The 12417-nt window shown below is 42.2% G+C and overlaps 1 protein-coding gene across 1 annotated transcript in view; it reads right to left on the minus strand.

The window, feature by feature from the left end:
• Nucleotides 1-12189, minus strand: part of ZNF827 (zinc finger protein 827) — a 141010-nt gene extending 128821 nt beyond the window's left edge. The window contains exons 1-2 of the mRNA XM_065877197.1: nucleotides 11082-12189; nucleotides 866-1038 (exon numbers count right to left, since the gene is read on the minus strand). Of these exons, the coding sequence (XP_065733269.1) occupies nucleotides 866-1038; nucleotides 11082-12189 (1281 nt within the window). The remainder of the gene's footprint in view (nucleotides 1-865; nucleotides 1039-11081) is intronic.
• Between the last annotated feature and the right edge of the window lie 228 nt (nucleotides 12190-12417).

Below are 12417 nucleotides of genomic sequence, written 5' to 3' on the forward strand. Positions count from 1 at the left end.
TAACAGATGAGAAAATTAAGTCTAAAGACTCATTTGCTCACCACTTAGCTAGTAAGTTATACAATAAGATTTAAAGGCAAGCCTGTCAAATTCAGAAGCCATGCTTTTTTGATCTCTTGGGTTTCCTCTTTGCATTCCTTAGCATTAATAGGGTCTGCTAAAAAGACTGCTAGATGACTAGGTTTCCCCCCAGCTCACATAAGAGTGACACATAGTCTAGTCAATTCCCTATATGCTCATTACAGGCGCAAGCCCCCCAGTTGCTCCTAATAGGACACCGAAAACAATGTCTTTAGATGTTTGCTAAGTGTGATCCCGGGAATTATGATGGCTCAAACACTGTCAGCCTCAAGGGGACTCAGTCTTGTCAGGAGTGGCCCTCAAGCCTCCCACAGGGTGAAAGTTAAAGCCCAGGTGTCTTTCAGTGTCCTCACGGTCCCTGTAAGATGTCTCTGGGTGTGTAAGCTGGATGGCAAAGCAACAGCAGAAGAGGGCATTCCTTCCAGGAAGGGGGGCAGGTCCAGCAATCCTTCCTGAACCCGTCTTTCCCTGCTTCTTGCTCTTCCCCAGCTTTTCCTCCTAGTGCCCCAAAATGCATCACCGTGCAAGGCCAGTTAGGCTGTTGCTTCCCAATAGGAAAGGATGGTTCTACACTACGTTTGGATACTGAAGCTGCTCTCTGCTTTAAGTTCTGGGTTGTCGGATGGACTTGAAGACGCTTATAATGAAATCCTTTACAAGATCCTTTTCAATGTGCTTCATTTGCATTGCAATCTACCTTTCAACACGAAGCTCTGGGCATGGATTTGTGCAAGGGCCCGGGCTGTGCCTGCCTCTCCGTGAGGCCCATCCGCAGGTGGCTTACCTTCATGTGGGATTTGAGATTGTCCTTGCGAGCACACCGGAATGGACAGAGCGGACACTGATGGCTTTTTAAACCCGTGTGAATCACCATGTGCCGCTTCCAGTAACTCTTCCTTTTTATAACCAAACCACATATGGGGCACTGGAAAGGTTTTCCGCTTTCCTCTTCTGAAGCTTGGAAGAAGGAGAAAGACAGGAAAATTAAGGAAAACAAACAGGCACATTGCGTCCAGCGCTAATTCACATGCATTGCTCTATAAAGAACACTAACAAGGAACTGGGGGGCTTGAGGGGGCTTTTTGTTTGGTTTTGGGGTATTTTTGGTTTGGGTTTTTTGGGTTTGGGGGTTCTGTGGGGTTTGGGGGGGTTGTTTGTTTTTGCTTCGTTTTGTTTTGTTTTTTGCCATTCCAAGACTTTATATCCATGAGGAAGCTTTATTACTGCTTTTCTTCAGGTAGAAACCCACGTTCATCTCAATACTTCCATCTGGGTTCCATTTTTTAGAATCCGATCAACCTGCCTGGGGAAAGCCCTGCTTCCAGAGGCCATCCCACACTTCGGAGCGCATCTGTCCCAGCTCAGCCCAGAGAAGACTGGCTTCAGAGACCTTGTTTTCTGAAGGAAACTGCCAGACTCAAGTTCACATCTGAATTCCTGAACTTGGAAAAGGGTAAGAAATAAAGACAAGTCAAATGGGACGGAGAACGACACCACAGTGAAAACCAAACAGCCGTCATAAACCTCACAAGCCCAGCTCCAGTGGAGACAAATTTCAGGCTCCCACTGCTGACTTGTTTAGTTTCGGCTTCAGCAGATGCTGCTCCCAATTTGGCCATCAGGGGGTCTTAAGGTCAGGGGTTGTCACCCTCTTGTTTCTGTCCCTCGGGTGGCCACTGCCCCCCTCTGCGCAGAGGCTGGGCCCCACTACTCACTTTGGGAAGAGCTACAACCGGGCAGCTGCCAATGCTTCCATTTTTCAGGAAATCCAACAAACCAACTACTTCCTCCAAGGAAAGCTGAGATCACTCTCTCCTCCACCAGCCCCCAAGGGGAGGGTGTCTATTGTGACACTGTGTTGCTACACAGCTAGTCTATCAACTTATACTGCTCAGGGCCACAGTAGTCTCTGCGATTTAGGGATATAGGAAAACGAGTAGAGTTAAGGACTCAGACTGTCTGTTCTTAATCATGAGGAATCAGGAACATTTCCAAACTGATTAAATAAGTTGTAATATGCCCATGAAATAAAACATGAGAAGCCATTTTTTAAAATGAACTAGATCTATAGATGCCAATATAGAAACACGTCCAAGATATTACACTTAGTGGATAAAGCAAGAATTGAAACTATGTATCTAGGGAGATTCTATTTTTATTTTCTAAAAAATGGGAATCAATTGCTTCTCAGACCATTAGGTGAAAGGTTGGTAGGGGACTTTCTAAAGGATGAATCAAGCTGACAACACCTAAAACCATTTATCTCAACAGCACTAAAAATGGGACAGACATTGTGTGCCCTCTGATAATCCATCTACGAAATAGTCCTACAAAATATTTAATCAAGCTTCTACATAACTAGTAAATTTACTGGAAATACAGGTTGTTTTTTAGAAATGTTAAACACACCAAGAGGGATGGAATCAGACAAATTCAGAATGTGGGACATTCTGTAGGACAGATGACCCAGTTTCTTCAACAAGTAACTGGCATTTTAAGAAGGGAAGAGGTTATAGATGAAAAGACACTTAAGAGACATATAAAGCAAATGCAAGGTGTGACGCTTATTTTGCTCCTGATTTGAACAAAGCATTATAAAAAGACACTTTTGAGATAATTAAGAAAATACTGATTATAACCCGGGTGTTCCATAATATCATGTAGCAATCGTTGATCCTCTCAAATGTTGTAATAGTTATCGAGGCTATTTGTTTTTAAAGTCCTTATATATATGTAAATATTTACAAGCAAATGAATATGAGGTCTGGGATTTGCTTTTAAATACTTGAGCACAAAAAGAAAAAAAAGAGAGGAATAGGAAGAATGGGATGAATAAATGAAACAAAAAATATGATACCTTATTTTTAAAAAATATTTTATTTGTATGAGAATTGTCTAGAAGCGTACCCAGGAAAACATTAAGCAGTTCATTTTAAAGGACGGTGGATTAAAGGGAAGGGGTCATGGCGGGAAACTTTTGTTTTCATTGTATATTTGTCTGTACCATTTGAATTTTTTAATATACACATTACTTTCATAATTTTAAAAGGAAATATTCCCAAGTGTAAACTTTAAAAGAATCATATAATGTATTCATGGAGTCAACTGAATCTCCACAGGCAAAGAGCCACTTAAAATGGATGGAATCAGAAGAGTTCTGGAATAAAGTCGGGGCACTCCCAAGATGCCGTTTTTACAGGTGTAGGCAATATTGGTTAGCTCAACCAAGCACCTGGAGAGAGAATCCTCTACCTGAAAAGATACCCTTCAATTCTGGAAATTCTCCTTGTGATGTGTTCCATCACAAGTATTTCCTTTTTTTGATTGGGGGATGGGGTGGGGACTGAGGATTTCCTTTTACTTTAGGGAAAACACACTTTGCAGAGGTCTATAAACACGCTTTTTATAAACCCACACGAGCTTTCCTGCTGTGTCTCGTTGTTGGTTGCCTCTGCTGACCTCTCCTGACCTATCCCTAATTCGGCCTCTCATTTTCTATCCTGCATTGTCATTCCCTCCACTCTGATATCCTGATCACAAAGATGACATGTTGAACAACAGATTTGAGAGAAAAGACTGAATCAGGCCCCTAGGTGAGATTAGTGTCATAAGCCAGAGGGGGGGAAAATGATGATGATGTCTACTTGGGGTTGTAAGAACATCAAAGTAGGCTTCCACTAATTCCCATCTTCAGGAAGTATTTCCTACCGTCTAAACCCTAAGTGGCCTAATTTTACACGATTGTCTGGGAGAGGAGAGAAAAACTGAGATGTCCTCCACTGACCTGAGATTTCCTTGTACATCATAGGAAGGCCATCAAAGGCCATTTACTGACAAGAGGAACACTGCTGGCTTCCCCCAGACAACTTGCTTTGCCTAACGTGATCTATAGGCTTCCTATTTTTTCTGATGCCCTTCCAGCCCCTACCCTAATCACCTATTCGACATAGCAAATGGATCACAGACTACATACACTACATTGAACCCTGCATATTCATATTTCATACAAATATATTTTATTTGGGAGCTATGCTTCCTGAGCTTTAATTAACATCAAAATATATATGCATTGTGCACAAATTAGGGTGTCCTTGGATTGACTGGGAAAAAAGAATTCAAATACTCATACTGAAGAGAAACTAACAGCAAGATATGTGGTCAAATAGCTACACTACTGTAACTATTTGCCATTTTTAACTGATCGCTGCAGGAAAGGAAGACAGAAGCCAATGATAAAAGTAACCAGAATACAAAGATTGAGTTTAAAAATTGGCCAGTAACTTCCCCTGGTAATATTTGCATTTTTATTTATTAAAAAAATTCATATTTTAGTAGGATGCCCTCCACACGTATACGATGTTGTTAACTACTTTAGAGAAAGGTGAAGTAAGGATGGACTCTATTTTGTATGCCAAAATATTTTCAAGGAACTAATAGCTGTAAATTTCACTCAAATTTCGAGCCTACGGAAATAGGACCACTTCCTCAGAATGAACCACACATTCTCGAGGCAACAGGATTGAAGTGTTCATAATTTTACCTAGTTTACAACTGTCCGATGAACAACTTCCCCCAGATACACCACTAGTTAGTACCACTGCAAACAAAACTAAATTCCACCAAATGCTACTAGACCTGGTGGGATGGATAGCTGCTAATTTGCTCCCTTGGAGAAAACATTTTCTCTTTATAAGCAATAATATTATTGGAATAAAAAGCAATACTAAATGTGTGTAAAAGGCCTGTCATGCAGTAAATGGAGGCTATCTGTAGTAGCTATGGTAAGAATAGTAGTGACAATAAACTCTTCCCTCCAAAGCAGAACGCTTACCACCACAGCAGATGTAAAATTTTTTAAATTAATTAATTAATTTATTTATTATTTATTTATCTTTGGCTGTGCTGGGTCTTCGTTGCTGCGCGCGGGCTTTCTCTAGTTGCGGCGAGCGGGGGCTACTCTTTGTTGCAGTGAGTGGGCTTCTCAATGCGATGGCTTCTCTTGTTGCAGAGCACAGGCTCTAGGGCTCACGGGCTTCAGTAGTTGCGGCGCAAGGGCTCAGTAGTTGTGGCACACGGGCTTAGTTGCTCCGCGGCATGTGGGATCTTCCCGGACCAGGGCTCGAACCCGTGTCCCCTGCATTGGCAGGCGGATTCTTAACCACTGCGCCACCAGGGAAGCCCCCAAGCAGATGTAAATTTAAACAATTAACATCACATGAGAACTATGTAGCTCAGGGCTTGGCCCAACATGGCAGATTACTCCTGGAGCCAAGAGGAAATAAAATTCAGCAGCAATCCACTGTGCTGTTCAGGTAGGTCCAGCTCAGCCTGTGCAGAACTCTGATGGCCAAATTCAGCTCAGCAGGGGAAACAGAAAGATGGAAAAGATGGAAGGAGAAAAGAAGAAGGGAGTGGAGGCAGGAACTGGCTAGGGCAGAGCTGAAAGTCCTTACCTAGTGTCTCTAGCATCCAAAACAATGCTGGGGACCAAGTACAATTCAGTCATTGTGTGTTGGGCCATAATGAACTTAAGTGGAAAGGACTGGGTCAAGAGAGTATCAGAAAATGAAACATGGGCTGGAAATGGAAGAAAAAGGTCCAGGAAGCTGCCAGTAAGTCCCAGCGGAAGTATGTTAACCTGAGAGCACACGCTTTTCACAGAGTATGCCAATACACATCTTGAAAGAATGAGTATATAAACCATGATGATCACATACTTATAGAGATGTGCACATACTCATAGCTCACTTATTTTCAAAATGAATTTTGGAGCAACTAATGTTAACAATGCATGTAGTGTGACTACCTCACTAATAAAGTACAATGACATATGTCATCTATTTACAATGGACAGCATCTGTCCAAGGCAGAGAGACAATCTTGCAGAAGGTTTGATAGGGAATTTTAAGAAGCAACATATTTAATTCAAAAACAGAAAAAGTTTTATTTTGAGTTGATAGACAAATAAAGAAAGTAAAAGCAAGGAATTTTAAAGCGGGGAACAATCTTGGAGGATAAATTCCGAGCAGTTCAGTGCACAGTTGAGGAAACTGAACTGAGATTCATGCTTAGTATGGTCCCTCTGCTCATTAGTGGAAGGGTGGGGATGACAGCCAATCTCTTCATGTCCGGTTGGTGCTCTGCCCTATTGTCTATACATAAAAACTTCATTGGGTTAAAAAAAAAAAATCATGGAGGGTTTAAACTAAATCACTGTAACTCAAGGTAGGTAATTTTTTAAACAAATGTAATTGTTTTGTAGGCTTTAAAATCAAACTTTGCCTTGTTATATCCTAAGTGGTAAGATAATTTGCAAGTGGGTTGTTTCCACAAACAGACCTTTCCGTACACATCGAAGGAGTTTAAGACGCCAGGTGGCCCTGGGTGTGTTTAATCCCTGCACCATCCGTCCCCACTCTAGGCCCACTAACCTACTAGTGCATATCTCCGTAGGATGAGCCATCATCCTCCTTCCTAGCAATATACATGGATTTAGCATCTTTCCATGGAATTTCTTGGGCGTGTCTCTCAACTCCTATTTCAGGGAAACAAAACCTATGTTGGCAATGGATGTCACTGGGTCTTTCTGCTGTTACTGACATCAAGATAATCGATGTATATTTTAACAACTGGTAAGCATTCAGTAAAACTAAGAGAGAAGTCTGATATCTTGAAGCAGTCTAAGTTTAAATCACTGGGGAAATATAAGTGAGATCGGTGACAGACAGTTCTGAATCTTGATTAAAAAGTGAATTTTCTAAGGAAGTCCCTCTATGCCGTCATCCCCAGATTACGGCTCTAATAACGATGGACCTAAGGGGAGTATCAGAAGAGGTGACCTGACTTTCTGGACTTTCTCTGCTTTTGCAATAATGTTAATAACATCTCATAAACAGGAATAAAAACAGCAGCCAGGAAACCGTATCTATTGACCCAGGAAATATTCTTAGCTCTCAGCTATATGAGACCAGCTTGCTTCTAAGCATATTTAAATTTTACTCAGGAAAATAAGATGCTTTGGAGACACTCTCTCGGAAACCCGCCTAGCGATTTCTTTTAACGAGGAGCCTGGCATCCTGGGAATCTTGTCGGGCTTCTACAAGAAACTTTGTCTTTAAAATAAAAACCATTTATTTTGTTCTGAGCTGCAACAGAACAGTAGCTTCAAAGAGAATTGAGTCAATGTGTGACATTTATCTTTAGAGCAAATGGACATGATCTTCTCTCTATCGTGTCCCCTTTCAGAGGAGCAGTGTCACATGTGCCGGGGGCGCAGGGTCACATGAAAGAAACCTCCTCCTCCAGTGTCACCTCTCCTTGCAGGGGGAAAGGCTACCGAGTGGTGGACTCTTTAAGGAATTAAATACACCATGACCTGGCAACAACCGAATCCTGTTCAAAAAAGACAAATAAGGGCAGACCTAAAAGACACTTTCTTTTTTTCATGGTTTGGACTTCCCTTGACCTAAAGAAGGTCAAAGAAATGCTAGTGTCTAAATGACTCAAGACAGGACTGGCTTTTCTAGCACATCTCCCTTTGTAACTCCAGAATCAACTTTATATGCCCTTTCTGCAACATTTTGAGAAACAGCTTTAAAATGTAAAGCCCCACTTGAAATCGGAATGGTGTGTAACTTATTTCTGTGGATTTAAAAAATTTTTTTGGTTATTATTTGTTTATTTAAGTAGTAGGCAACAGAAACCTTTTCCCTGCTGTGAGAAGTCGGTCCACCTACCTATTTTGAATTAAACTAAGATTTCTTTCTAAAGTAAAGGAAAAAAATAATCACGAGAACTGTTTAGAAGCATGGGTGACAGCTCTCACTGCATTCCCATAATGCTTTTTAGGTAAAGTCAAGTCACATCTAAATCCAGCCCCCAGGTCGCCCTGAAACCAACAGTACCGTGTGGAGAAAGGGAGAGGAGGGGGCAGACAGAGAAGACCCACCTTCCCTTCCACTCCTCAGATTCAAAAACCAGTGATTCAAGTGACGCCAGCCAAATTATCTCTCCATGGTACAAAGTAAATAACAAAATCAGATATTCTATCAACTTCTTAATCCATAATCCAGTTAGGATGCTAGGAGGCGATGATATTCACTTTAAGTGAAAAGTGCACAGAGGCACCCCCTCTCCTATTTCCAGTCCATGCAATAAGGAACAGAACTTGTCCACCAACCTAAATGTCCATCAACTGATGAATGGATAAAGAAGATTTGGTGTATATATATATATATATATATATACACATATATATATGTATACATATATATACACACACACACACATACATACATACATACATACATACACACACGTACACAATGGAATATTACTCAGCCATTAAACAGAATGAAATAATGCCATTGGCAGCAACATGGGTGGACCTAGAGATTATCATACTAGGTAAAGAAAGTCAGACAGAAAGACAAATATCACGTGATATCGCTTATATGTGGAATCTAACTTATTTACAAAACAAATAGACTCACAGACATAGAAAACAAACTTATGGTTACCAAAGGGGAAAGGAATGGAAGGATTAATTAGGAGTAAAGGATTTATAGATACATATCACTATATATAAAATAGATAAACGACAGGGATTTACTGTATAGCACAGGGAACTATATTCAACATCTTGTAATAACCTATAATGGAAAAGAATCTGAAGCTGTACACCTGAAACTAACACAATATTGTAAAGCAACTATGGTTTAATAAATAAAAGTTTTAAAGAAACATAACTTGAATTTAGGATGAGCCCACATGGACACACAGGGGATCATTTCAAGAGCCCTCGTGTTTCTCTTTGCAGCGATCTTTTCTCTTGTGTGAGTTTTACAAAATAAATGTTTTGTTTTGTTTTGTTTTTTAATACAATCACTCAGTCAATGGAGCCGCTTTGCCAAGTCTAGGACTGTGAACAGAGGCATGTGGAAAACAGGGGACACAGGTCCCTGTCCATCAGCAAAAGGGGTGGCAGAGCCCCATCCTGAGAAGTTCTTTTCCCTCCTCTTTCAGTTGGAACATGTTCATTGATTCAAATATTAAGTGTTTCAGCAACAGAATAAATTCAGTAAAGAAAAAAGAAAAAATCAATTTCGTATAGATCTTCATATTCAATTCCACTGAGAAGCCTGTGGAGGTATGGGCATGGATTAAGTGCATTTAAACCAAAAAGGGAGCACATCTCATCCCTAGAGTGTAGATCCTACAACGAAACAGGCAAACAGTCTATCGCCCACCCTGGAAGCTCATGACCTTTCTCCCATCTTCACGTGCATCTAGTCACTTGAGTGAAAAGATCACACTTCATAACTATTGCTGGTTACACCCAAGACACTTGAAAATGACAAAGCCATTAGAGTCTGCCGTCAGGAGACAGTTTTATCAGTTCCCTCTTTCCAAGCCTTTAGCCAACTAAACTTTATTACTAAATTTGTGTAAGCTTTTCCTAGTAACTAATGTCAAGGTGAATTTACAGGAGAAACATCATTAATACAGTTATTTAACAACCAGATGGAGAATACTTATAAAGTGACATTTTACACAGATGGCCATACCTCTCTTTCTGCTGCTACCCCTAAATGAAATTTCTGTAAACCAGGAGTGATCTATTCCCTTGCAGAATTACCCCACTCCCTCTGCTTGTCCCCCTTTTCCTAATTTTAGCCATTTTTCTCTTTATTTCCCCAGATGGCGAGTGAGAAGTGAAGAGTAGGGAAACTCAGAATTGATCAACATTCCAGGATTTTACTGACACTTCAGAAACCCTGGACTGAGCAGTTTGAATCACTTAAAGAGTCATAAAAGTTCCACATATCCATTTGCCTAGTTCTGTTCTGCTGTTTACACAAGTTTTCCAGTAATTATAATGAGTGCATATAGCTCAGTCAGCAATTTAAATGGAAATTTGTCATAAACGCATCAAACTGATGTTAGCTGTGATTGTTCAGTCAATTATTTGCCATTCTAAGCTCCTGTCATCAACATGGCTGCAAATAATCAAAAGTTGGCTAGACGCACACAATGGCAGCGTTTCTACCGATGAGGACACACATGGCCCACTTCCTGTTCCAGTCTGGCAGGATATCCTCAAGAGACATCCGAAACTCCGTATATCCATCTCTGGGGCCCTGTACTTACCATGGGCATAATTTAGAAACAAAGCAGTACAAGAAATGATGTTTCCACTGTGAGGACTCAAGTGACTAAGTTTCTCCCCCAGATGAATAACTGTGAATGTCAAGGCTCTATAAAACGGCCACTTCTCCTTTGGAAAGACCGTCTCCACAAGAAAAACCCATGATTCACATTTTCCACATGCACATTCCTTCAGAATCTGATTGGACTGGAATAAAATAAAGCATTTGCACGAAATGCTTTGATTACATCTGAATGACAATACTCTTTAGAGTTCTTGTGTGACAAGATATTATGGAAGAACACGATAAGTAAAGGCTTATGTTCCACGAAAAATTAATATAAATACTAACATGAAAGTATACAGTGTGGTAAAATAGGGCAGAATAGCTACTGATGATACAAAAGTCCATTTGTCATGGAGGCAGTAGGACGGTAAGCTCTCTCTTGTCAACTGTTTCAAAAGCAGTGAGTTTTTCTTCTCCCCTCTGTTCAGGGATGCCATGCGCTCCATGACAAAGGTGCTTTGATCTTCCCCTATTAAATATATCTTGTGTGGACCTAGCCTGAGCTTGGTAAGAAAAAAAAAAAAATCATTTCTATGCAACGGAGGAGTACCGTATGTCTCTAAGATTATTCATTACCTTTCAAAACTAAAGCTATTGGTGAAGTTTTTTGTGTCACACATACATGAAAGAACCCCCTAGGCTGCTTACTTAAAGTATTCCTGCTTTTTTCTTCCTGCCTCAGATCCGATGGGGAACCCAAGTGAAGAAGTCAATGAATTAGACGTTGCAACTGACAGGTAAAAACAAAAAAGAATTACAAGATGATGGAAATGAAAGCATCCATACCTGAGTTGGAGGGTTTAGACACTCTGCCCTTAGGAACTGGGAGTAACAATAATTCCAAGGATTGTGGCGGAGGTGGCGGCGGGGTCACTTTGTCTTGCTTCTTCTCTGAAGGCGGTGGCGGGAGAGGGTCCTCAGGCACCAGTGATGATTTCTCAGCCAGAAGGGTCCCGGCAGCCCTTGCTGCGACCTCTTTCAGAAGGGCCGCCGAGGAGGTCATGGAAGCCAGGGAAAGGAAAGAGCTGGCCGGGGGCGGGTGTTCCTGGCCAGGAGTCAAGCTTCTCTCGCTGACTTTCTTGGATAAAGCTGCCAAGGTGGAGCTGGCAGACTGGGAGCTGAAAGGGGAGGAAAAGGACTCAAATCGCATGGTCTCCTCCGTCCTGGTCAGCGATTTGTCCTGCAGGACAGCATTGGCTGCAGCTTTCAGTTTGAGGATGGCTGAATCCGGGGACAAGCCGCAGGTGGTGGTTGAGTTTGGCAACCACTTACCTTGATTCCATATGAAACGGTTACTTGGAGTGTATTGGTCATTCTGTTCCTGCTTCTCTGCCAACTTCCTGGCCAGCACGCTGAGCTGTTGGGCATGGTGGGACGGTGGGGAAAAGGAGAGATTCGAGCCGACGTTGACAGGGGACTCCACCCTGCCGTTGGCCGTGGCCGTGGCATCGAGTTTGAGGGACCCGGCCTCTAGCAGCCGCCTCAAGTTGCTGCTCAAGGGCTTGGTGGAGCCCGCGGGATCGTCATCACACAAAGAAGACACGCCGGGGGAGAGGTGATCCGGACACTGCAGTGGGTCTCGCAGGACCTCACCGTCAAGTGCCACCAGCTCCAACGTGTGACTGCTGGGGGTCCCGCTTCCCAAGGAGGTGTCGGGGGAAGTGGACTGCTCCTGGATCCGGTCCTCCAGGGACAGCTTATAGTTCTCCTGGACTTCTCCATAGGATGCTTCCGACGGCGTCTCTGAAGAGTTCCCATACCAGTGTTCTCCTTCACTGAGTTCTCCCTCCGCCTCGTCCTGCCTACTAATATCTGGGGGAATTAAGAAGATCAGGTTTACTCCCAAAGCGAGCAACAAGCAAGCCTGAAGACACTCACACGGAGTCGTGGACATGCTTCCTCTGCCCTTCCACCCACGAACCACACGAAAGACAGACACAACTTTAGAGCACGTCAGGTGCTGGGTCAGACCGTCTCGGCCTGAGCCTGAAAGGCTGAACAGGCTAAGGTAAAAACACACCCACCTTCTACATGTGTTCATCGTTCTCATAATTATTCCAGATAAAGTGAAATGGAAAAGGAGGAAAGAGAAAAATGGATCTGGTAAAGAAGAAACCGCTAC

This window comes from Phocoena phocoena, chromosome 5 (assembly GCF_963924675.1).
Source record: "Phocoena phocoena chromosome 5, mPhoPho1.1, whole genome shotgun sequence".
Taxonomy (NCBI): Eukaryota; Metazoa; Chordata; class Mammalia; order Artiodactyla; family Phocoenidae; genus Phocoena; species Phocoena phocoena.